This window comes from Neophocaena asiaeorientalis, unplaced genomic scaffold (genome assembly GCF_003031525.2).
Source record: "Neophocaena asiaeorientalis asiaeorientalis breed wild unplaced genomic scaffold, Neophocaena_asiaeorientalis_V1.1 scaffold315, whole genome shotgun sequence".
NCBI lineage: Eukaryota > Metazoa > Chordata > Mammalia > Artiodactyla > Phocoenidae > Neophocaena > Neophocaena asiaeorientalis.
The window spans coordinates 1,266,770-1,294,001 of record NW_020172011.1 but is presented as its reverse complement, the minus strand read 5'-3'; the positions used below and the strand labels follow the sequence as shown (position 1 = coordinate 1,294,001).

Sequence of the window (27,232 nt, the reverse complement as noted above, 5' to 3'; positions counted from 1 at the left end):
GGAAATCACTCCCTTCAGTAAGAAGACAAAGAACATTAAGGGATGAGCAGAGAAACATTTTTAACACAAAATACTTTAGTAGAAAGATGCACGGACAAAAGAGTCTTTGATTCCCCCTAGCACCACCCAAGACAACAGTATAGCAGGTATGTACCAGTGGCATGAAACCAGAAAAACTCCCGGGAAGCCCTGGGGAAAAACATGGTTCCCTTAAAGAGACTCTAGTAGAAGTAGAGATTATTTTCTTTTTAGCCTTTTTTTGGTGAATTGAGTGATTAAACAAATCTCTGAACTACTTCTGACTGCTGGTGCTGTTGGTTTTGTTCTATTTTTTCTTTTTGGTGTTATCCAGGAAGTGCCGTGGTGTGTGCCAATGAAGAATACCTTTATGATTCTCACTCCAAATAGGGTAGAGCTCTTTTTTGAACAACTTGTTATTCTTCATGACTAGAGAGAAGCTGACTCCATGGAGAGAACCAGCAGCCAGAGAGAACTGGATTAGCACAGAGAGACAAGAGCTGTTCACCATTTACAGCCTTGGTCAGCATTCTGAAGACCATATTGGATGGAAGCAAAGCCTCTAGGGTAAATCAAATAATAAAGGCTGAAATTTCAAGGGCTAAACCAGTGATTTCCAACTTTCTTAATTAAAAAAAATAACATGCATCTGACCTTTCCCAAAGGTTCTAGTATAATTTTCTTCCTTACTGTTTACTATTATCCTGCTGGGAAGATTTTATCCAGTTTTATTTTCTGCAGGTTGTATTTTGAAAGTAATAGAGATTTAAAAAAATTTTTTTCAAACATAAAATGACCACATTTAATATGCTTTTAAGAAGTCCCCTGCCCTACCCTGGAAATCTGGTATGCTTTTTAAAAAATCATGCCCACCTTCCTCACCTCTTAAATGCCCAGTTGAAAATGCCTGGACAAAAGCTTGAAATATGTGGAGGCGAAGATGGTGATTTTTGTAATAAGGGTGCTGAAGCAAGTTGTACACATCTCATTACAGGACAGACTGCACAGGACAGACTTGTGAGGTTGGATGCAATGAGAACACATACTGCTCTTTATAAAAAGGGTCAGTGGATTAAGAAATGTTTCTGCCCACAGCTCTGCGTAGGGAATCCTTGACCTTCTTGTTCCTCAGACTGTAAACAACACAGTTCAGAAGGGGAGTGATGATGGTGTAGGTCACTGAGAGAAGGAGGTCTTGTTCTACAGAATTTTCTGACTTAGGCTTGAGGTAGTCAGTGGAGGCACAACTGTAGTGGACCATGACCGTGGTGAGGTGGGAGGCACATATGGCAAAGGCCTTCTTCTGGCCCTCGGCTGAGGCGGTATTGAGGATGGTGGAGATGATAAGAACGTAGGAGATGAAGACCAGGCCCATGGGAACCAGGATCACTGATAAACTGACAACAAAATTGATGATCTCATTGACAGTGGTATCAATCCGGGAGAGTTTTATGACAGGGAGGATGTCACAGAAGAAATGACCAACCAATCTGTGACAAAATGGTAAGGTAAATATGGATGTCACCTGGACAGCTGCCATGGCCAGGCCAGTGCTGAAGGCTCCACACATCAGCTGGACACACACCCTCTTGCTCATGATGAGTGTGTATCTCAGGGGGTTGCAGATGGTCACATAGTGGTCATATCCCATCACTGTGAGCAGAAAGCGGTTGTTGATGGCTAAGGTAACAAAGAAGAACACTTGAGTGGTACAGCCTGCCAAGGAGATTGGCTGGTTCTGGGCTATGAGGCCAGAGAGCATCCGTGGAATGGTGGACCAATGTGTACACAGTCTCTGAACTGGCCAGGATGCTCAGGAAGAAGTATATGGGCATGTGGAGGTGACAGTCAATGTGGATAATGGTCACGATGATGGCATTGCCAGCCAGGGTTAATGTATACAGGATGAGAAAAACTGCAAAGAGGGTGATCCGGTGTTCATGGAATCTGGAGAATCCTAGGAAAATGAACTCTGTCACTTCTGTGAGGTTTTTTTCTCTGCATTCTTCAGTTTCAGTGCCTGAAAGCAATGCAGGGAGTCAACATGGAGAAATTCCCATCGTGGCCTCTAAAACAGGGATAGAGAGAGAAGTGTGAGGACACACACACACACACACACACACACACATGCACGCACACACACACGAGTCTATTTCCTCACTGTATATAATCAGGAGGGTGCTGGCATAGCTCTATGGCTACTTTAGCCTCCTCCCTTTTTTCAATTTTTACTGTCTCCTTAATCTTTTCTTAAGCCTCTAGGGAATGACCAATATGTGAGACTACTTCACATATCCTTTCAAGTTCTTATCCTGAATATGTTGTTGTTTTTGTAGAGCGTGGATGGAAGGTTGTTTCTTTTAATGACATGTAAGCTGCAGGGCACCTGAGCCTCCACCATCCCAGCTTTGCCTTTGTTTATCTTCTAGGGAAAGTATGAGAAGCTGGCACAACAAAATGGAGATGAAAGAGTTAGACTTATTGAATTAAAATCACTGGTGCCACTTAGGAAAAACTTCTGGGAACAGTGTACAGGGAGCAGAATTAATCTCAGGAGAGCTGGTCTTTAGGGACACGTTAGTGGGAGTGAAGTTGAGGTATTGGGGGGCTCAGCCAGGATGGTCTAGCTGAGACAAACTGTTGGCAAAGTTGCTTTGTTGTAAAAGTATTAACAGGGATTTGAGGGTTTAGGTGTGAGTAAAATAAGGAGAAAAGGGGGAAATTGTTGGAAAAGAGAGGAGGACCAGCGACATGTCAGAAGGCTGAAACTTTAATGAAAGAAAGAACCGATTTCTTTTTGGCAGAGGGAATTTTAAAAATAAAAGAGGTGTAATAATTGATTTTAAATTGTTTGCTAAACTATATTGTGATGTAAAACCCCCCAAGAGCCCCAAACTTCCATTTACAGCTGTCATATGTACAATCTTGAGTTAGTGGTGTTTGGAAAAGTGGAGAGAGTTGGGTGATGGCAGTGCAGAAAAAGGGTACCATATGCAAGAGGTAAAATCCAGAGGGAGGAAGAAAACATCTTGCTAGTAATGATTGGAAGAAGTACAGGGCCTCTCTTGTCCTATCTTCCCCCTTGCAAGCACACACAGTATTTTCTGGAAATTTGGTGAGGGACTCTGGGATCGCCACCACATATCAAATGGTGGTTTGAACCATTTTCTGCAAAGAACAAGATAACACTAGCAGGCTGGAGGATTTTGGCAAATCTAGGAAACTTACAGTAGCAATCTAGAAAACATTCTAGATTCTTAGTGAATCTAGATTCCTAGGAATCTGGGAAACACAATCTAGAAAATGTTGTGGATATTCTGGGAAGTACCATTGTGGGAAATAAGAAGGTAGACATTTAAAGTAGAAATGAGTGTGCCACTAATTCAAGTAATTTATATTAAGAGGCTGCCAAGATACCAATTGGATAGGTAGAGATGAAAGAGTGTCAGTGCAACCTAAGCAGCTTTTTAGGAAGGATGAGGTAGAGCTGTAGACCTGTGGCTACTTAAAATTAAAGGAAAAATTCAGTTCATCTGTCCCACTAGCCACATTTCAAGTGCCCAAAAGCAGCACATGAATAGTGGCTACTCTGTTGGGCAGCACGGATATCAAACATTTCCTTCCTTGGTGAAAGTTGTGTTGAACAGTGCTACTCTAATGTACTTCCATAGACAGATGTGTGGAATGCATTAAATAAGAGCAATAGAAAGCTATATAAAGAACAATAACACGGTGGGTTGCCGTATGGTTAAAAGTGTCTGTGTGTGTGAATGCATACATTTATATATGCAAAAAGTCTGAAAGAATATACAGCTGATATTATCACGGGTTGACCGTTATCTTCGGGTGGGGGTGAGATTATAGGAATCTCACCTATAATATATGGTGAGATTATGAGGATTATGGCCTTTATTTTAATTTTGAGCATAAATGTATAGCTCATGGATAGTTTAGAGAAGTCAAGGAGGATGACAACTGAGAACAGATATTAGATCGAGGAAGAAGGAGGTCACTGGTGAGGTACTGGCCAGTTTCAGTAGAGTCTTGGGCTGGAAAGCCTGGTTACAGGGAGGAAACAAGAAAGAACTTTTAACATGTCATTGATGAGAACAGCAGATCGTATGTGCCTTTCCCCTTTCCTGATGAGCCTATTGCAGTGAGTTACAAAAAATGGTTAAGAAAGTATTAAGCCAGGAAAGCCATAGACATATTTGGAGTAGGGAAGAAGAAGAAAAGCTGAATTGAGTCAGGAGGAGGAAGAAAATCCCTGGTGTCCTTAGGGCCTGAAAAGTACTGCTTTCACCCCGAATCAGCTGGATATGCTATAAGTATACCTCAGGTAAAAATAAAGTTACTTTCTTTGAATAAATTGTAAAGTTATAAACAGGATGGCTGATGACCAGGGAATGTGGCCCAGGTACATAAGCCCAGGAGAAAAAGAGGGGTGAGAAAGAAGTTTATTGCCTGTGGTGAACATTTGAATTGGATTGAACAGACAATGAAAGACTATCTTAAGGCAGGATATTCTTAGAACTTGAGGGAAAAAATGCAAAAAGAAGGCCAGCTCAAGACACGTGGGAGCACATAATGCAAATGTTCAATGCAAATGTTCAAAGCAGCGTTCTTTCCGTGTTAGTAGTTATTTAGAGGCAAGTTGTGTAGTAGGTGAGGGAAGGGTGATGTTCTGCCACTAGGAGGAGCTATCATTTCTCCTTCCAGAGGAACTCAGGCACAGCCCAAGCTTCCACATGCCCTTTAGCCAAAATAAACAAAGAGCCCTGTAGTGAGTGGGATTCACCCTCCATAAAGTGCACTTTGGTGGTTAGCTGTACTTCCTAGAGTAGGTGTCACACGCTCATCACTCTTGGAATATTTTTCCAAGTATTCCTCCCGACCATTGCTGTCCACGTCAGTAGTTCTAGGGTGCGGTTCACTCCATCTTGTCACATCTCCAGGGATGTTTTAGCATTAAAGACTAAGAATACAGATTAAGAGCAATTGCCTTCTATCTTCCCCTGCATCGGCAGGCGGACTCCCAACCACTGCGTCACCAGGGAAGCCCTAACCTGTCTCTTTTTGAAGTGCAATCCAAAATTGTTACTGTCAAGGACTGTGTGGCTGAAATGACCAACACAGGGCTATTACTGCCCCTGGAGGTGAGGCAGGCCCCAGTGAAGGAGATGGGGAAGTATGGGATGTGGGAGTAGATCACATTGTGAGTCCTCCTGGGGTGTCTTCCATTCTTGCATGGAAGACATTGGGTGAACAGACCCCAGTGTTCACCTTCGGAGGGGAGGGGAGGATAGGTCGTAGAGAGCACCACGGGGCCGAAGAAGTGTGTGGAACGGGTAGGTCAGTTCCACTGGTGGAGATTGGCTGGGATGAGTTCTCAGCAGTTGGAACAGGTGTCAATGAACTTAAGGATGATTTTAGCACCAGATGGCTGCCTCCTCTTTTCCCCCTGGTTGCTCTTTTGAGTCACCCCAGCCAGAAGTGACTGCAGCTGGGTACTGGAGCAGCAGCCCTTCTACCACCCAAATCTGGTTCCTCTCTGTGCCTGAACCCTCGGGGTGTTTCTGTGTGAGGGACACACAAGTAGACAATCTCAAAAGCATAGTATAGAATAGAAAGGAGCTTTCAAAATGATTTAAATACTCCAGAAGGACAAAAGCCCTGTGGGGGAGTAAGAATACTGAAATGTGCTCATGCATCAAAATTTTAGTCATGAAGCCGATACTCTGACTAGAGGAAAAAGAAAAATAAGATAGAGGGGGAAAAATAATTTGAGGGTATAAAGGAAATACCATTTGCAAGGGGAAGAAATTATGACAAAACTCATGGGTACTTAAAATTATCTACATCTTTATAAGCAAAATCTGTGCCTAGAAACAGAATCTGTTTTAAAAAGTAAAATATGCAAGGTAGTCGAAGTCTCTATAATTATAATTTTGTGTTAAAAAGAGTTGTGCAGCTAAAAAAATAATGACATTGTCTTTTTGCCAAACTTGCCATTCTGTCCTTTCCTTTCTTTTCCTTTCATTAAACAAAATAGGTGTAAGGATCCAGGAATGGAGGAGCTGACTTCTTAAGAAAATGGTGATTATGGGAACTATTTGAATAAACAAGAAAATGATGACTTTTCTTTGGGACAGAAGCCTTCTCGTACTCGAAGGAATTCCCCCACCTTCTTGAGTCTGTAGAATCTGCCTGTGCTCTTTTCTGGTTTTAGAGCATAGCAGGCAATTATGACTTACTTACAAGACGTCACTGCAATGCCAAGAAAACTGATGATTGTCATTTTTTTGCTAGAAGAAATAATAGAATCTTGGTACCTTACAAAACTCAGCCTTATTAGATTCTAGGTCAGCCTTATTACATTATTAGGTCACTTACAGTTCACTGCACTCTGTTTGAAGCACAGGGTGACACATTCACCCTGAGCACCTCTGACCTTCGAGGAGCTGCCCCTTTAAATCTGATTTGGAAGGGACTCTCAGAGGAGAATTCCTGTTGTCTAGCTCTTGTCTCCAGGGTTCATTTGCCAAGAGACTTACTGTGCATCCCGTGGGTCTGCATGGAGTCAGAATCCAGAAATGAGCTGGGAGATCTCATTACAAATGAATCATGCAGGGAATATTGGGCAAGCTTTGGTCTCACATGGCCTGGTTCTTTCTTTTTCTCCTGGAGAAAAATAGCTCAACTCAGACAAAGATGTGTTGAATGTCACATGGCACTATCTTTTGTTCTTTTGAATCCATGTTAGTGTGTTGCCCTTGTTTAGTTACTATCGGTGAAAATGTACTTGTATAAAAGTCAGATGTGGTGCCCCTCAGTGTCTATGGGAAGAACTTATCCCATTTCTGCTACTAGCAGGAGACATACACGGGTTTGGTTAGGGAAGGATTAGGGTTGGGAGCAGAGACTGAAAATAGAGCATGAATGTTTCTTTTTGTTTGTAGGAATATACCAAGAAGTTTAAAGCAGATGATTTGAAGTTTTAGGTGGTAATTCTCATTTTCCTTTGTGTCTTAGTTGACACTTAGCACTTACTTGGTGCCAGAACGTGTACTGAGTAGGTGCTGTGAATGTCTCATCACATCTAATCCTCACAAGAACCCCATGAGGTTACAATGAGAAGTTACTGTAGCAGCTAGAGCTCTGGATGAAATGCTTTACATTTGTCTTTGCCTCCTTGCTCCAGACACAGTTGGATCAGCCCCTTGTAGACTATGGGCCTCAGTGTAACTTATCAATAACATTAGATTCGTTTTGCTTTGTATCCTGTGGTTGTATGTGACATGATGTGTGTACCTTGACCACTGCCCCAACATATGGTGGAGCCGCTTTGCATCTCCCATATTGAACTCACAGAAGAATGGCCACGGTCAGACAAAACCTAAGTGGACAAGTCTGGAGCACAAATGGAGTTTAGATTATAAGTTAATCAGCTATTTAGTCACATCAAGGTAAGGATTAAAGGTGACTCAGGTCATGTTTCAGTTTTCCTTATGTTCTTCGAATGTTCTTGGATACCTGTTCTTTGTAAGTAGAGGAAGTACCATGAAGGCCTAGAAAATCTCCATGTTACTCTCCAAAGGTGACTATACATTGCTGCTTTCTAGTGAGGACAAGAGAAAATCTCTTTTTTTATCCTCACCCAACTCAAGTCTGAGCTAAGGCATATCCCAGACTCAAGGAGACCTTGTTGCTTTAACCTCAGACCTCCCCACAGTTCCCATATAAAACATAGAGAAAGCTTCAAGCCCTCTCATTAGGGCAAAGTCCTTTATAGACTTTTCTGGTAAGCCCAGCCCTGGGGCTGTGTTGCTAAATGCTCCAACCTACTTTACTGGGTCTGGTGGCTGCCTCTTTGTCCATCCTGGGTGAATGGACACATGAGTTAGAAGTAATCACTTGGAGACTTCCCTAGTGGCACAGTGGTTAAGAATCTGCCTGCCAAGGCAGGTGACATGGGTTCGAGCCTTGGTCCGGGAAGATACCACATGCTGTGGAGCAACTAAGCCCGTGCACCACAACTACTGAGCCTGTGCTCTAGAGCCAGTGAGCCACAACTACAGAAACCGTGTGCCACAATTACTGAAGCCCACGTGCCTAGAGCCTGTGCTCCGCAACAAGAGAAGCCACCACAATGACAATGCACCACATGAAGCGTAGCCCCTGCTCGCTGCACTTAGAGAAAGCCTGTGCGCAGCAACGAAGACCCAATGCAGCTATAAATAAATAAATAAATAGGTAAATAAAGTAATTGCTCGGTTATTCTGAAGCCCCACTGGATGCTGTCTTTTGGCTTCATATTCTGTTATCTGTGGACAAAGCCTACCTTATTTCTCATACGCAGGCAAATTTTCTTTGGGGTCCTTGCTTCTCTGAGAAGGGACTTAATATCTGTTGAGGATATGCCAGACACTCTGCTCCATGGTTTTCATAGTAATGAAAATAACTAATAATAACATCTCACAATTATTTTGTAGTGTTATAATTGGGAAGCCAATTGCTATGCTAAGAGTTGTATCTTAAAGAGGTAAGCGGAGACCAGATTATGGGGGGCACCCATAATATTAGTGGTTGAGTCTTGTGAAAGCCGCTCAACCTCTCTGAACCTTGCTTTCCTTTTCTTCAAAACAAAGATAAAACTATCCACCTCACGGTGTTATTGTGAACATCAATGGTATACTATAATACGCATAAAGTGCGTGGAAAAATGTCTGGATGGTTATTGTCATTTTGAATCTTTTTATGGATATCACCATGTCTTTCTCATATTATAGCTATTAGTGTATTTATCTCTTATCCTCTCTTGATTAAGGCTGAGCATTAGGTCTTATTCCTTTTTATATCACCTGTTTTACTTAGCTATTATTTCTGCACATGAAAGGAGCCCAGTGTATGTTAGTGGAATCACATGATTCAAGCAGGGTGGAGACTTTTTACATAGAACAGTAGTAAACAGAAAGTAGAATACAATTGAGTAACATAAGCGAATCTGCTGTAAGTAAGAGCTGGGAGATAACCTTTACTGGGAACCCAGGTACTAGGCTCTTCCCTTTCCCATATGTTAATTAATGAATGCCATAAAATTTAGAGAATATAGAGTCCAGCAACTGCTTCTAGTTTTCATCAAAAATTACTAAAGTATCATTCTGTCCACCAAAGATGGTTTGGAGATCAGTGTAGAAGAGCATCTTCTCTAATGGGAGATGAGGCTATGGAGCTGGCCTGGGGGATGATAAGTGTATATGACTGATAGGATCGAGTGCCAGAGTTTATAGCTGGACGTGAAAATATATGTTCAGCCACTGTGAAGAGACCAGCTGGGTTGGAAAGTAGGTTTCAGAGTAGAATGGGAAGAAGGGAGGGGAGGTGGGGCCTGATTCTGTTCTTTAGTCTCCTTCTCTCAAATATGTTTCTTATGCCTTGGAGGAAACTAGCCTGAGCTTCAGTAGCAGCCAAAGTGGAAACTGTGGATTCTTTCTGTTGCAGGAAGGAAGGTTCTGACGTCAGAATATAGGAAAATGAATCCTGGGTCTGTAGAACTGAGTTGAGTTCTCAAGGTGAGCCAATCCCTGTGGTTGCTGAGAGGTTCCTGGGTACCTTCCTGCCGGTGAAAATTCAGGTGAGAGGTGTTGGTTCCTGTCTGGGTGGCTCTGGAAAGACTGAGGATAGGGGAGGAAAGATGGCAAGTGTTGAATAGAAGCAGGGTCACCCGTGTGCCTCAAGTAGCGTTGTCCTGGTGACATCAGCTGGCATGCAGTAAAGTGTGCCTTCAGAGAGGATGGGAGGAGAGGGCACTGGCAGTGCTGCAAAGAGGGCGTGGCATACACTCAGATCTGGAAGAAGGCAGAGATGCGAGACCTAACTGAAGATTACCTGAGGGATTAAAGAATACTTGAAAGATTCCTTCTAAAGCCTGGGGTATTTATGGAAGACAAAGTCACAGTAACCACTGGAAGAGCCTGGATAGGAAGAGATTGAAGGAGAAAAGAACATGGGGTCAGAGAAGAGAAGAGGATTTTGGTGCTAATAAAGAATTATTTGCCATATGTTCTGTTGGCCGTAAGGAAATTTAAGAGCATTTACTTGTAGTAGATGGAGCAAAGAGGCAATGGAGACAGCAAGAGTAACTGATTATCACCCCGACGGGTGGTTGAATAAAATCAAAGGTAAATAATCTTAGACTGATGGCAGAGTCTTATGGTAAAAGAAAAAGGGCAAATCTGAGATTAAAAAAAAGATACATAGAGTAAACTCTAATTTGGTCCCATATCTTAAACTTCTGATTGCATATGATTTGGAAAAATATGGTGCTATTAGTGCAGATAAAACAATTGAGAGGGAGTTCATTTGGAGGAGGTGGAGGGTAAATGATAAGTTTGGTTCCTAAAATGCTAAATTTGAAATGATAGTATGACCTACACGTAGAACAGGCCAGTGGAGAACTTGAAATATGTGAGTGGCACTTGAGATTAGAAATAGAGGTTTCAGAGGAATCAACGTATAAGTGATGATGAAACAGAAAAAGATTATCTCTTTCAGTGGAAGGGAGAAGAGAGCAAAGGTCAAGGAACCAAGTACTGATGTGAGGGAAAATTTGGGTTCCTAGGGCTGGAAGCAAGGGGAGAGTCAGGGAGAAAGACAAAAAGTAATGTTTGGTAGACGGAAGGATGGTGTGTATATTGTCATGGAAACCAAGTTAATGTAAGTTTCCAGGAGGCAGTGTCCAGTGGTATTAAATGCATCAGAGAGATCTAAGTAGAAAGGATGCTGGATTTAGCAATGAAAATTTCATCGGTGACCTTTGAAAGAGCAATTTCCTTAAAGGGTGTGTGAAAGGAGCCACGTTGCAGAGGATGATGGAGGGAGAAAAAGGGAGGTCTTCCCTTCCTTAGGAACCTGTGCAGTAATTCTGACAAGGATCAAAAGGAAAGAAGCAAGATTTCTATCGGGGCCTCAGGATCCATTGTGTGTTTCCCATGCAGATTATAGATGGTCTGTTTTTGACAGAGAGGCTGTTGTGTCTCTGCTTCCCACTGCATAACGTTTCACCCAGTGACAGAGAAAAATCAGTGTTCACCTGAGATTATGACTGACCTTTCCACCAAAGAAGTGATTTCAGACTCTAAATTCCAGCTCCAGGCTGCTGGCTGACTCCTACCTGCCCTTCCCAATTCTGGCACAGTCACAGATGGGCCTCTCCCTTTCTAGGTCCTGTTGGTACATGGGAGTCTTCCCTTGATCTCAGTTCTTTGGTCTTAATTTCAGGGTTCATTTATAAAAGAAATTGCCTGATGAATTTGTCATTGTCTCCTTTTGGGTTCAGGCCTCTGTCTAGATCAGCCTCCCTCAATGAAATCTCACTTCTGATTTCACAATTCAACTGTCATGCGCCTCTAGAATGTCACAATATCCATTTCTCAGTCTTTATGCGTCTCTACATCCCTCAATTATCACTCATTTATTTGGCATCACTCATCTTCAACCTCGTATTTATAAAATTCATCTTGATTGCTGAAATGGATTTTTTTAATCCATTAAAATTTTTTTATTCATTGGAACCCACTGGCCATAACCACTTCCTTGCTGTTCATCATCCCTTTGTGAGAACAGCATCTGGGGGAGGAGCTGTGAAAAGAAGAAAAAATATAATGGCAGGAACTCGGTGTGACTGTGTCTTAAGTATGTTGAAGAGAAAAGTTCCCCTCTCTATGTATAGGAATGCATTTCTCAGCCTGTAGTGACAGAGAATACATGCACTGAAGAAACGTGGGCAGATTTCTCACTTGGGCGGCTGCAAGAGGTCTTAGCTAGAACTGTCTTGTTTCACTCTTGTCATCTTATCTTGCCCTATGTCATGTTTCTGCCCAGCACCTAGAGTCCATGTCAGTACAAGAGAATTTTCCCATGCTCACCCATTTAATTCACATCCTTAAAACTACAGAATACAGAGAAAGAAGCTCACAGAAGCTGACAGAGTTCACCTTGACGGGCACCTCCGTCGTCGTGAGTGCTGTTGTGCGAATCTTCACCTTGTCAGGAAATGCCACTGTCCTGGTTCTCACCACATTGGCCACATCCTTCTTCCTGAGCACACAGGCTAGTTCAGAGACCATATACATCGGTCCTCATTCCCTAGTACCCTCAAGTCTCATGTCTCAGAACAATCCTCCTGTTCTTTGTCGTCTTGACCATCACCAGCTGTTATGCGGTCATGTGAAAATCTTTGAGGTGTAGAGTTTGTGAACAAGGGGGTGTGTGCCCAGTTGGTGTGTGTTTTCTTTAGTACTGGCCCAGGTATAGTAGCTGTCTAGATGTCATCCCTGTTCCACTTATATTTCTGTGATGCTGTGGTGGCCTATTTCTTTTGTGATCTCCTTCCTGCCATGAAACATTCCTTTATTGCTACTCCTATCCATGAAGTAAACAGTTTTTTGTTTGTTTGTTTGTTTGTTTGTTTTTGCGGTACGCGGGCCTCTCACTGTTGTGGCCTCTCCCGTTGCAGAGCACAGGCTCCAGACGCGCAGGCTCAGTGGCCATGGCTTTCGGGCCCAGCCACTCCGGGGCATGTGGGATCCTCCCGGACGGGACACGAACCCGTGTCCCCTGCATCGGCAGGCAGACTCTCAACCACTGCACCACCAGGGAAGCCCCGAGTAAACAGTTTTTTATTCCCCACACATATGTTCAGGCTTCATGGGCTTGGTTTACATTTCCTGCACTGACGCCCTCATCACCTCCACCATGCTTTGGATCGCTTCGTCTCTGGGCTTTGCCACCTGTACCTCCCACCTCACCATGGTCATTGCCTGATATGGTTGTGCCTCTATCACTTACCTCAAGACCGAGCTGGTCAGTTCAGTAGAAAATAGACCATCTCTGAGACCTACACCATCATCTCTCTGCTGTTGGGCCCTGTTGTTTACAGTGTGGGGTACATGGAGACCAAGGATACCACGTACATAGCTATGGACAGAAGCATTTCTTAACAGATTGACTCATTTCATCAGGAGACCTTTAGTCCTGGCCAATGTTTTTCCTCCTTATGAACATTTCACAGCTCATGCGTAGACCAAATAGAAAGCTGTGTTGTGAACTGGATCAAGCACTTAACCTGCTCTTCTACTCATGCTGCAGAAAGAAGGCAGAAGCCAGTCTTTCTGATCAGGGTACACGTGACTGCCGAGACGGCAATACTCCAGGAGCACTATGATGACTTCTTCTTATGTGGGGGCATTTTAATTGAAAATCCTCCTGGCTCCCACCTCACCTGGCCATTTGGTACTTGACTTTTGCCTGTGCATGGAGCAGACCCAGTGATGGTGACCCAGTGACTTCAGTTAAAGAATCCCAGGGACCACCTGAGACTGTCCCCACTTCCATGATCTCAGTTATATGATCCTTAATAAGCATTTCAAAAAGACTCTCCTTAACCATTTGCTGATGGAAAAATAAATAATTGCAAAAAGAGAGGCCCTTCTTTCCATGAATTCATCCCCACTGGCCACTTAAAGAGTGTGTATTTAGGTGGAGTACCCTTTACTTTTATAGGAGAAAACAAAGACCCTTTAAAACAACATAATTATTGCAGCCCTGGAAACTGAGCACAGGGAGAACAGAGGGGTGTCCCTTCTCAAGGAATGGTGCCTTCATTGAGAACTCCTCTTCTCAAAAATTTCTTGTCCCTCTAGAGCGGGGGTCCCCAACGCCTGGGCCACGGATGAATACCGGTCTGCAGCCTGTTGGGAACCGGGCCACACAGCAGGAGGTGAGCGGCGGGTGAACGAGCGAAGCTTCCTCTGCCACTTGCTCCCCATAACTTGCATTACTGCCTGAACTGTCTGCACCCCACCCCCCACCCGGTCCATGGAAAAATTGTCTTCCACAAAACCGGTTCCTGGTGCCAAAAACGTTGGGGACCCCTGCTCTAAAGCCTTTGAAAGTTGTTAATTCCATAATGGCTATGTGGTAGCTATTTGGAGTGGCAATGGCTAATTCTGGGCAAGTGACTTTGATTGCTCTTCTCTAGGTGTGAAATGCAATTTCTAATAAATTGAGCCCAGCAATGCCCAGTTTCCCGTCTGACGGGTGAGCAGGGGCTGAAAGTTTATTTGTGTCCCATGTCTTTTCCCGATGGAGTTCTGCCTCTGAAGAGCTCTTTCATAACTTACACTTTTGTCTCTTGGACGGGTGGTTATGTGTTTAATTAAGAAATATTTATGTACCTCCACTGTTAGAACTAGAAAATACATTGGAAAAGGCTAGTATAGTAACATCTATTTTTACACATTCCTATATTTTGGATATAAATGACCCATTGTTATTTCAACTCCAAGGCCAATCTTTTCATTTTCTATCTTACACTTTTGTCATATTTTTAACCTCAAAATCAGGATTGAGGCACATCTTGACCACTTGTGATTTTTCTTTCTTCAACAGACCGCTGAAGGTCAAGGGTCCCAGGCATAGGGGCTGCCTTCTCCTGGAATCTCTCTTTTGTCTCACACAGAAGACAGGGAGGGTTAATAAGTGATGCTAGTGTCTTAGGATCAGCATCTGATGTACCATAAGGGTCGGTTCTGAAGCTGAAGTCCACAGATCCTTAAGGGGTTCTTGAAGGGGTTTCAGTGGGTTTGTGAACTCCCTAAAATTGTGTGCAAAATATTGTGAGTGTGGGCACGTGTGCATTTTTCCATCATATTCTCAAAGAAATCTCTCATATACCAAAGATAAAAATCTGTTGCTCTAGATTAGGGTTTTGTAAAACTATTTTGACTCAGACCCATAGTAAGTAGTATATTTTATATTGCAGTGCTGTATGCATGCATGCGTGCACGTATACATCTTTAGATACATCTCGATCAAAATCATCACAAAGCAATTCAAAAGCTGAAGTCAGGAAAATCCCAGAATGAGAAATGGCGAGACGTCCTGTGTGGCTAGAGAGGAGTGACAAGAAGAGTGCCTGATAGAAAATAGATTGATCGGGGCTGCCGTCATCATCATGGTCAGCATCATTGACAGCTACTCTCTTTTCCACTCTCTGCTCAACCCAGGCAGCACTAGTTGCTCCTTTATGTCTGCTGCCACAGTTGTTTGCACATATTTTAAGTATTTTAGTATTATTTATCATGGTGTATTCCATTAAAATATATATAGCTTTTAGTAGGAATTTGTCATACTTTCACTCAAAATATAAGTGCTGAGTATTTATAATGTACCAGTCACTGTCCTAAGCCAGATAGGTTCTGTATCCCTAAGGAGCTCAGGCTCTCAAGAGAGAGACCATCATGTTAAAATAATAGTAATAATAATAAAAGGTAGGCATATCTCTTTGCTCTTTGCTTTGTTGTGCTTTGCAGATCTTGTGGTTTCATTTTTACAAATTGAAGGTTTGTGGCAACCTGTGTTGAACAAGCTGATGAGTGGCTTTTTACCAACAGGATCACATTTTTAATTAAGTTATGTACTTTTTTTTTTAACATAATGCACACTTAATAGACTACAGTCTAGTATAAACATATGTACTTGGGAAACCAAAACATTTTTGTGACTCCCTTTATTGTGATGTTCATTTCATTTTGATGGTCTGGAACTGAATTCGCAGTATGTCTGAGGTGTGTCTATATGCAGAAGCTGGGATAGGTACACAGCTAGGGGAGGTCAGGGTGGTAGGGACCGTGGGGGGAGAGTTTGGTCACAAAGGAATGAGCACTCAGTTCTACCTGGTGTAGTCCAGGAGAGGATGAAGTCAGGATGGAAGATTAGGGTATTCACATAGGTGAACTGAAATTGGGTAGGGTGAGAAAGATGAGGGTAAGCAAAGGAAATAGCATGGCTAGCTCAAACTTGAAGAAACTTGAGAAGGACAGGTATGCTTGCATCCATCTCTGCATTCCTGGTACCCAGCACAGGGCTCTTAATACAACTTGGGATGGATGAACTGATGAGCATTTACAAAGTACCGGGCCTTGTGTTTGTGTATTTTGGCGTTCTGTAGCCAGTAGAAGCATCTGACCTTATTTCCTCTGGCCCCCTTATAGTCTTTCTTTATCTCGGGGTGAAAAGGAGGAAAAACATGCTGGAAAAGAAGAAATCCATGGGCTCTTTTTCATGCATCAGATCCCTCTGTAGCTTAGGCCACGTTCTCCTCCTACTCCTTTTTTTCAACCTGTAAGAAACATTAAAGGGGCTTCCCTGGTGGCACAGTGGTTGAGAGTCCGCCTGCCGATGCAGGGGACATGGGTTCGTGTCCCGGTCCAGGAGGATCCCACATGCCGCGGAGCGGCTGGGCCCGTGAGCCATGGCCGCTGAGCCTGCGCATCCGGAGTCTGTGCTCCGCAACGGGAGAGGCCACAGCAGTGAGAGGCCCGCGTACCGCAAAAAAAAAAGAAACATTAAGGGAGGAAATAGCTGCAGCAAACCCAACAATAAGTCAAGCAAAGTCTTCACGAAGGTGACAAGTGCCTTTGGCAGAAGAGAGAAGGTGGCAGAAGAGATGAGTCCTAGAGGCCCAAAAGATGGGCCTAGCACATAGACAAGGTTTTTATAAAAGCAGATTTAAAAGGTACCAGTCTGCAATTCAGTCTGCTGGTGTCTGTGTGTGTCTGTGTGTGGGGTGGTGTGGCCTTGGGGGAAGGAAACTAATATTTGAAGGTCTAGAAAGTGACAAACACTGTAGTAGGAAATCACATTACTTAATAATATTTCCTTAAAATACTTCCTTAAAATTATATATTAATTAATTTTAAAACTCTTATTTTACCTGCATTTTCTAATTTGAGATGTGTAATACTTTTACAAGCATTATTTTCCCTATTTTACTACTGCTGCTGCTCTTATCACTATGGGTAGAGCTAACTTATAAGCCAGATACTCTTCTGAGTTGTTTATGTGTCCAATCTTTTAATCCTCATACAACCCTATGAGATAGGTAATATCAATATTTATTTATGCATGCCGCGCCACACAGCATGCAGGATCCTAGTCCCCCAACTAGGGATCAAACCCGCGCCCCATGCAGTGCAAGCGTGGAGTCTTAACCACTGGACTGCCAGGGAAGTCCGGAGATAGGTAATGTTATACGTTGCATTTTACGCAGCGAGTTTGAGCAACTTGTCCTAGGACCCACCCTGGGGAGTGGAGTCCTGAGATTGAACGCAGGCTCTCTGACTCCACAGCCCACACCCATAAAATGAAGAGACTCACCAAAGTTCATACAATAAGTGACAGGATGGGGCTTGGAAAGAACTGGGCCTCAGACCCATGTGGACTAACTCTAAATTCCATATCCAGACTTACACACACACACACACACACACACACACACACACACCTCTGTCTCTCTCCCTGCCCACAACACCACATTTATCCATTCTCACAGGATAAGGACTAATATGCACATAAGTCAGTTTTCCGATAATTGAACATATCCTTTCTTGGTCCAAATATATCTCTGGTCAAACATTATTACTAGAAATTTCTCAAAGGTATTATCCTCTTCTTTGCCTTTGTAAACAAAGCATACACATTTACCAGTTTCCTGGGATAGTTACTATGTCTTGAGCTGTGGTGTGTTAACATCCTCAGGAATTTCTGAGCAGGAGGGGTGTTGCCTCTGTGTTAAATTATACACAGATTGCAAAAAACTTTTGTGTGTTTTTTTTTTTTTCAGGCAAGGCTTTATTGGGGCCCCTGCTGCAGCAGTGGGGAGCAAGAACAAGTGACAGGTTCCTTTGCTCTCTCCCTCCCTAGGGGGTGGGAAGTGGGCAAGCTTGTTCCTTATATGGGGTGAGGGGAACTTTTGTGGTTTTTAAAAACCACTTTATTGAGATACAATTTATAGTTCATAGAATTCACTGTTTAAATATACAATTTAGTGGATTTTAGTTTACTTATAGAGTCACTATCATCACCATAATCTAAATTTAAAACATTTTTCTTCCCCTAAATAGAAACCCTCTACCTAGTAGCAGTCACTCGTCATCTTCATTCCCTCCAGCCTCCAGCCCCAGGCAACCACTATTCTGTGAATTTGTCTCTGTAGATTTGCCTCTTCTGGACATTTCATATAAGTGGAATCATCCAATATGTGGTCTTTCATGTGGCTTCTTTCACTTTGCAGAAAGTTTTCAAGGTTCATCTGAACAATGTCGTAGTTGGTATCAGTACTTCATTCATTTTTATGGCTAAATAATATTCTGGTGTTTGGATATACCATATAATTAATTTTTGAATGTTAAATCAACCTTGCGTTCTTGGGTTAGTTCCCACTAAGTTATAGTGTAAAATCCTTTTTATATTGTGCTGGAATCAATTTGCTACTATTTTGTTGAGGATTTTTGCACCTACATTCAGAAGAGATATTGGTCTGAGTTTCATTTTCTTGTGAAGTCTTTGGTTTTAGGGTCAGGGTAATACTGGCCTCGTAGAATGAGACAGGAATAGGTTGCAAAGATAGTACAGGAAGTCTAGTGTACCTTCCACCCAGTTTTCCCCAATGGTTACCTCTTACTTAATCATAGTACTACATCAAAACCAGGAATTTGACATAGGTATTGTGTGTGTGTGTGTGTAGTTCTATGTCATCTTATCACGTGTATAGATTTACATAACTATGACTGAGATTCCTTTACCCTCCTATTCATAATATATATCTTAAATATCTCCTCTGCATACACTGGTAACCATATTAGACAGGGTTATAATTTTTTCTTCAACCGCCGAACATAATTTAGAAAACTCAAGAGGAGAAGAGCAGTCTATTATTTTCACCTATATTTTTGCCTACTGTGTTCTTCCTTCCTTGCTAATATTCCAAGGATTTTTCTTTTATTCCCTTTCAATTTAGAGAACTTCTTTTAGCCATTCGTTTAGAGTAGGTCTGGTGACACATTTTTAGCTTTCCTTTCTCTGAATATGTCTTTATCTCTTTCATCACTGAAGACTATTTTCACTAGATGTTGAATTCTGGGTTAACAGTTCATTTCTTTCAGCACTTGAAAAATATTGTGCAGCTTCCTCCTCTCCTCCACAGTTTCTGACAAGAAATCCACTGTCACTCAAATTGTTTTCATTATTTCTCTCTGGCTGCTTTCAATTATTTTTTTCTTTGCCTTTTGTTTTTAGAAGTTTGACTATGATGTGTCTCAGTGTGGATATTTTTTGGTTTATTCTGTTTGGGGTTAGCTCAGATTCTTGAGTCTGTAGGTTTATGTCTTTTGACAAATTTGGGAAACTCTCAATCGTATGTCTTCCAATATTTTTTTAGTTCCATCCTCTTTCTCCTCTTTCCCTGGCACTCCGATGACATGAACATTAGATCTTTTATTATAGTCTTACTTGTTCCTTAGACTCTATCCATTGTTTTTCAGTTGATTTTCTTAGTTGTTCAGATTGGATACTTTCTGTTGTTCTATTTCAAATTCCAATTCTTTCTACTGTTCTTTCCATTCTTCTGTTGAACTTATCCTTAATTTGGATTACTGTATTTTTTTAGTTCTAAATTTCTATTTGCTTCATCTTTTATATCTTATATTTCTTTATTGAGACTTCCTATTTTTTGCTGAGTTTTTTTTAGTTTATTTGTTTCAAGCATGTTTGTAATTGTTCATTGAAACATTTTTATGATGGCTTCTTTAAAATCCTTATTAGATAATTCCAGCCTATGTGTCATGTTGGGGTTGGTATCTGAATGTATTTTTTTCATTCAATTTGAAGTATTTCTGGGTCTTGGTATGATGAATGATGTTTGATTGAAACTTGAATATTTTTAGTATTATCTGGATCTTATTTTTATATTATTTTTAGTATTATCTGGATCTTATTTAAACTTATGGTTCAGCAGGCCTCCTCTTACACTGCTCTGAAGGGAGGGAATGGCCACCTCTTTATTGCCAGGTGGGGGTGGAAGTCCAGGTCGTCCACTCAGCCTTTGTTGACAGCAGGATGCTTTTCTGTGTCTGCACCCATTGGTATTTTCGGGTCACTGGCTTTTTGAGTTTGCGGTCTGAGGTGTATGAGGCCAAAAGAAAATGCAGTGAGCTCCCCACTGTGTCATTCCTCAGGTCCTGTGGTCTCTAACTGGTCTTCCTCCTTCTCTCCATCTTTCAGTCTTTTTATGTTTATTTCGTATACAATGTCCAGGGTTTTCATTTGTACTTAGTGAGAGAGTAGGGAAAAGTACTTCAGCTTACTGGAAGTGAAAGTCTTAGGTATTGTTTTATGTACTTTCTCTTTTAATAAATGTAGATAAGAAAGAAAAGTATGTGATTATATAGGTAACTATAAAAGATGGTATAATTACCATTATGGAGTTCTTTGGTTTTTTTCCCCATTGGATTTAAATTATATCTGATGTCAATTCCTTTCAGCCTGAGGAACTTCTGTAGTATTTCTTCTAAGGCAGGCTTGTCAACAACAAATTCTATTTCTGTTTACCTAGAAATGTGTTTATTTTGCGTTCTTTTGTTTTGTTTTGTTTTTTTTTTTTGCGGTACACAGGTCTCTCACTGTTGTGGCCTCTCCCATTGCAGATCACAGGCTCTGGACACGCAGGCTCAGCAGCCGTGGCTCACAGGCCTAGCTGCTCCGCGGCATGTGGAATCTTTCCAGACCAGGGCACGAACCCGTGTCCCCTGCATCAGCAGGCGGACTCTCAACCACTGCCCCACCAGGGAAGTCCGTGTTCATTTTTGCAAGGTAGTTTTGCTGGATATAGGAATCTTGGTTGACAGTATTTTCTTTCAGGACTTTGAATATTACCACCCCACTGTCTTCTGGCCTCAGTTACTTCTGATGAGAAGTCATTTGTTGATCTGATTGAGATTCTCTTGTGTACATGATGAGTTGTTTTTCTCTTGCTGCTTTCAAGATTTTCTTTCCTGTGTTTGGCTTTTGACATTTTGGCAATGATGTATCTGAATGGGTATTTCATTGTATTTATACTACTTAGAGTTGAGTTTCTTGTCTGTGTAGATTAACATTTTCCCTCAAATTTGGGAAATAGTCATTATTATTATTATTATTTATTGTTTTATTTTTTTGGCTGCATTGGGTCTTTGTTGCTGTGCATGGGCTTTCTCTAGTTGTGGTGAGTGGGGATTACTCTTCATTGTGGTGTGTGGGCTTCTCATTGCAGTGGCTTCACTTGTTGTGGAGCATGGGGTCTAGGCACGCGGGCTTCAGTAGTTGTAGCACGTGGGCTCAGTACTTGTGGCTCGCAGGCTCTAGACGGCATGCTCAGTAGTTGGGGTGCACAGGCTTAGTTGCTCCGCAGCATGTGGGATCTTCCCAGACCAGGGCTCTAACCCTTGTGCTCTGCATTGGCAGGTAGATTCTTAACCACTGCCCCAACAGGGAAGCCCTCAGCCATTATTTTTTTGAATTTTTTCCCCTCTCTCTTCTCTGATTCTATGATTATGCATATGTTGGTAAGTGTTTTGGGTGCCTTTGATATTCTGCAGTTTAAATATAATATGCCTCGGTGTAGATTTTTTGGTATTCGTTTTGTTTGGTATTCTCTGTATTTCCTGGATCTATGTTTTGGTGTCTGTCATTAATAATTCAGTCATTATTACTTCAAATAGCTCTCCTTTTGCTCCTTCTGATATTTCTATTGTGTGTGTAATAGTACATTTTTTGTAATTGTCCCACAGTTCTTTGATATTCTGTTTTGCTTCTTCTCTCTCTCTGTTTTTTTTTTAATTCTGAATTTCACTTGGGGAAGTTTCTGTTGATGGATTTTCAAGCTCACTGATTCTTTCCTTGACTGTGTCCAGTCTACTGATGAGTCCATCAAGGGTATCCTTCATTTCTGTTAAAGTGTTTTTGATTTTTAACATTTGCCTTTGATTATTTCTTAGCCTTTCCATCTCTTTGATTACTGTGTCCATCTGTTCTTGCATGTTGTCCACTTTTCCCATTAGAATCCTTAGCATATTCATCATAGTTATTTTAAATTTCCAGTCTGATAATTCCAAAATCTCTGCCATATCTGTGTCTGGTTCTGCTGCTTACTTTGTCTCTTCAGACTTTTTCCCATCTTGTATCACATCTTATACTTTTTTTCTTGTAAGCTAGGCATAATATAGGTAATACGAACTGAAGTAAATAGGTCTTTAGTATGAGATTTCAGACATGTTTATCCAGCTAAGAGATAAGCTGTGTTTACTATTTGCTGTAGGTGTCAGTTTCCTTTAGTGTCCTTGTTTTTTTCCTCTCTCTTTTCTTTGGATTTACCTTCAAACTTCTTAAATAGAGTCTGTCTTACAGCTCTCTCACTTGCAATCCACTGTTACTAGACTGGGTGTCTGATGTGGTGGTAAGGTTTTGGAGAGGAGAGGTGATTAAATCTTTGTTTATTCAGAAAAATTTTAGTCTTTTTAAAAATGTTTCTTTATTAATAAATAAAGAGATACTCCAGTTCATTATAGTCCAGAGGTCAAGCTACTTTCCCACTTTCTTGCAAAGTAACTGTGGCATGTTTGAGATTGAAGACCATGTATATTATCCTGACTTTCATATTCTTTATGTACCTTAAAATGATTTGAGGGAAATGTATTCATTTTCCTTTTCAGTAACCTTTTTCTTTATTCTTTTTCTTATCTAAGAACACTTGCAATCCTTCTACAGAAATCAATAGCTTACGTTTTCCATTAGTCCCTGCACTGACCAGGGTTTTAAAGTAATGAGTTCAGAATTTATTTCAGTAACATAGTCTTGATACAAATGCTGGTAGAAGAAGTCCAGTGGCTCACAGAAAACATAATAATAACCAGGTTTAACATTCACCTGTCTTTTTTTCTGATTTATCATACAGTACTTATATCCAATTAATTTGATGTATATAAAATTGAATTTTATTTTATTTATATTTTTATACAGCAGGTTATTTGTCATCAGTTTTACACACATCAATGTGTACATGTCAATCCCAATCTCCCAATTAATCACACCCCCCACCTCCCACCACTCTCCCCCCTTGGTGTCCATACATTTGTTCTCTACATCTGTGTCTCAATTTCTGCCCTGTAAACTGGTTCATCTGTGCCATTTTCCTAGGTTCCACATATATGCGTTAATATATGATATTTGTTTTTCTCTTTCTGACTTACTTCACTCTGTATGACAGTCTCTAGATCCATCCACATCTTTACAAATGACCCAATTTCGTTCCTTTTCATGGCTGAGTAATATTCCATTGTATATATGTACCACATCTTCTTTATCCATTCGTCTGTCAATGGGCATTTAGGTTGCTTCCATGACCTGGCTATTGGAAATAGTGCTGCAATGAACATTGGGGTGCATGTGTCTTTTTGAATTGTGGTTTTATGCCCAGTGTGGGTATATGCCCAGTAGTGGGATTGCTGGATCATATGGTAATTCTATTTTTAGATTTTTAAGGAACCTCCATACTGTTCTCCATAGTGGCTGTATCAATTTACATTCCCACCAACAGTGCAAGAGGGTCCCCTTTTCTCTACACCCGCTCCAGCATTTGTTGTTTGTAGATTTTCTGATGATGCCCATTCTAACTGGCATGAGTTAACCTCACTGTAGTTTTGACTTGCATTTCTCTAATAATTAGTGATGTTGAGCAGCTTTTCATGTGCTTCTTGGCCATCTGTGTGTCTTCTTTGGAGAAATGTCTATTTAGGTCTTCTGGCCATTTTTGGATTGGGTTGTTTGTTTTTTTTTTTAATATTGAGCTGCATGAGCTGTTTATATATTTTGGAGATTAATCCTTTGTCTGCTGATTTGTTTGCGAATATTTTCTCCCATTTTGAGGGTTGTCTTTTCATCTTGTTTATGGTTTCCTTTGCTGTGCAAAAGCTTTTAAGTTTCATTAGGTCCCATTTGTTTATTTTTGTTTTTACTTCCATTACTCTAGGAGGTGGATCAAAAAAGGTCTTGCTGTTATTTATGTCAAAGGATGTTCTTCCTATGTTTTCCTCTAAGAGTTTTATAGTGTCCTGTCTTACATTTAGGCCTCTAATCCATTTTGAGTTTATTTTTGTGTATGGTGTTAGGGAGTGTCCTAATTTCATTCTTTTACATGTAGTTGTCCAGTTTTCCCAGCAACCACTTATTGAAGAGACTGTCTTTTCTCCATTGTATATCCTTGCCTCCTTTGTCATAGATTAGTTGACCATAGGTGTGTGGGTTTATCTCTGGGCTTTCTACCTTGTTCCATTGATCTATATTTCTGTTTTTGTGCCAGCGCCATATTGTCTTGATTACTGTAACTTTGTAGTATAGTCTGAAGTCAGGGAGTCTGATTCCTCCAGCTCTGAAAATTTTAGTCTTTTCTTTTTCTCCCCTTATGTGAGCCAGGAAGGCCAAAGGGGGCTTGAGCTGTCCAATTGCCTTATCTTTTAATCTTTGTATGCTTTCTTTCACAAGCTGGAGAGCATTATTTAAATAGTTGTCAATCATTAATTTAGAGGAAAATTCTGGCACTCTTGGGGAGGAACGAGAAAGGCAAACTTCTTCCAATCTTCTGTGTATTCCCCCTGACAGCCCTAAAATTGCATGCTGAATTTAGCAAACACCCTATACTTAACCATTTCCACCTTTCTTAGGAGAGAGTTGTTGTTTTACAGCGTCCATAAATTCTTTGATATGCCCCCCTTTGTTAAGGCGAGCTTAATCCCTTTCCCTTGAGTCTGGACTAGACTTAGTGACCCACTTCTAATGAGTAGAGAAAAGTGGGTGTGTCAGGGTGTGACTTCAGAGACTGGGTCATAAGCACTGCCATTTCCTGCTTGCTCTTTCACCTGCTCTTGATCACTCATGTCATGAGGGCACCCAGGAACTGGTGAGGAACTGAAGCCTTCTGCCAGGATCCAGCAAGGGACTTAGGCATTGACTAACAGTTGTGTAAGTGAGCCATCTTGGAAGTGGATTCACCAGTGCCAACCAGGCCTTCTGATGGCTGCAGTCCTGGGTGTCATCGTGTTTGCAACCTTATGAGAGACCCTGGACCAGAACCACTAGCTAAGCTGCTCCTGGATTCCTGACCCTCAGAAACTGTGTAAGGTAATAAATGTTTGTGTTTTAAACTATTAACATAGCTCTTTAGAGAGTATCTATTACATAAGCATATTCTTTGGCACTCTTATCCTCCTCTCTCTCTCTCTCTCTCTCTCACACACACACACACACACACACATACACACACACACTCATCATATCCTTCAACTGCAAAAATATTTCTTCAAATCTAATTTCTTAAATAGTATAATTCTGTCTATCTCTTCACATCTTAGTGCTATTTAAGTACCATTTAGAGTGGGCAATCTGGGAAATTGCCTAAGTAATCCATACCTTGATCTGCCTCTGTTTAGGGGTAAGAGAGCAATCTAGTGAAGTTTTAGCAGTGAGATTTAGGGCTTTCTTCACTGAGGTTAGAGACTGATCTTGGAAAGCGATGGGTCCAAGAGCCAGAAGGAGCCCCTCTGGGTCCCAGGGTTAGCCACAGTCTTTGCTTTCTTCATACTCCGATCCTCTTATCCAGAGCAAACCATGTACACCGAGTAAGAAGATGAAGGCCAGCATGCACACATAGGTGAGGATGGTATCATTTCCAATGACTTTATCCTGGTGACTGGTGTTGGAGGCTGGGTGGGGAGTGGTTTCTGAGGTGTCCATATACATTCATTCACTCAACACTTATTAAGCCCCCAGTATGTCTCAGACCCTCTTCTAGGTGCTGAGCACACAGTGGTAAGTCTACATGTTCCCTCACCTTGGAGAGCTTATATTCTGATGGCTTTGAGGTTCAGGTCAGGACCAGCTACAACTGACTTGAGTAAACACACTATTACAGCAAATTGTGCTGTACATCTCTCTCTCCCCACAGTCTCTATTCTTTAAATGTAACTCCATGAAAGGAGAAATCCATGAACAAATTCTAAATAAATTGTTCTTTATAGCGAAACAGCTTCCAAAAATTATTACAAATTCCAGAGGCTGAATACCCTGTGATATAGCCATGCATCAGAGTATTAGTCCTGAAATCATTTTATATAAGAGAAAGAAAACTAACGAGAGAGGAAATCCAAAACCTGAGGATACAAACATAGTGTCCTTTGTTCAGGAAAGAAATAATGTCAGAACCATGAACACTAATAAAGATTCAGATCTTTGCAATTAAGGCTTGGCCTGGAGAGTAAATATGTGTTCTCTTGGGGAAGTTCAGGTAGCTAAGGAAATTAATTCTTGTTAGTTTCTCCTTTACAGTCCTAGGCAGAAGCTGAGGCACCACAAAGCTGCCTCTCCACCTCACTACCTGTGGCAGGGACAATAGGCTGGTGCATCAGTTAGGGCCCTGGTGCAGGAAGCAGAAACCATAAATAGAAAGATTTAAAAGAGGTCATTAAATGTTTACAAAACTGTGGACAGGAGAGCAGACTCTAGGCTGGGCCTCTAGAAACTCCCAGAACAAGACTATTGAACAAGCCTGCCAGGGGTGCTTCTGTCTCTGCAAAAGTCAGGAAGGAAAGGGATCAGGAGGCCACTCTAAGTGATCCAGGTTCAGGAAGCCATTGATGCTGCTGGGGCAAAGCCTCTTAGTAGCTGCATAGCTAATGGCCAGACTCTGGAACACACAGTTTTCTTCCTGCCATGGCTGCCACAGCTGTCTCTTGAAACGCATGAAGCCGGTCATACTGGAGTGCTGCTTCAGGAAAACTCAATGATGCCATAACCTTGCTTGCCACCAAATACCCACTATTCCAGCATCTTTTTTCATGTAGGTGTCCATGTAACACAGTTTTGGAAACTTGCTTTTCTGAAAAATAGGATAGATATTTCTGGTGCTGTCTTCTCTTCTTCCTGCCTTGAGCATGAACATGAAGGCTAGACCTGCAGAAGCCATTTTGTGACCTCTGCAGTTAGAGTCAACTTGTTTTAGAAGGAAACATTAAAAGTGTACCACCCTGGATGAGAACCTACTGTATAGCACAGGGAACTCTACTGAGTGCTCTGTGGTGACCTAAATGGGGAGGAAATCCAAAAAAGAGGGGATATATGTATATGTATAGCTGACTCACTTTGCTGTACAGTAGAAACTAACACAACATTGTAAAGCAACTATACGCCAATAAAAATAAGAAGAAAATGCACCACCCTTGGTCTCCTATTTTGAACTTCTTAGTATGTGAGACAGGAAAAAATACCTTCTTTAGTTTAAGCCATT

The 27,232-nt window shown here is 41.5% G+C and overlaps 1 protein-coding gene across 1 annotated transcript in view; it reads right to left on the bottom strand.

The window, feature by feature from the left end:
- Positions 1 to 1,090: 1,090 nt before the first annotated feature.
- LOC112403084 (putative olfactory receptor 10J6) overlaps positions 1,091 to 27,232 on the bottom strand; it is a 130,335-nt gene continuing 104,193 nt past the window's right edge. The window contains 2 exon segments of the mRNA XM_024750414.1: positions 1,091 to 1,792; positions 1,794 to 2,016. Coding sequence (XP_024606182.1) covers positions 1,091 to 1,792; positions 1,794 to 2,016 — 925 coding nt within the window.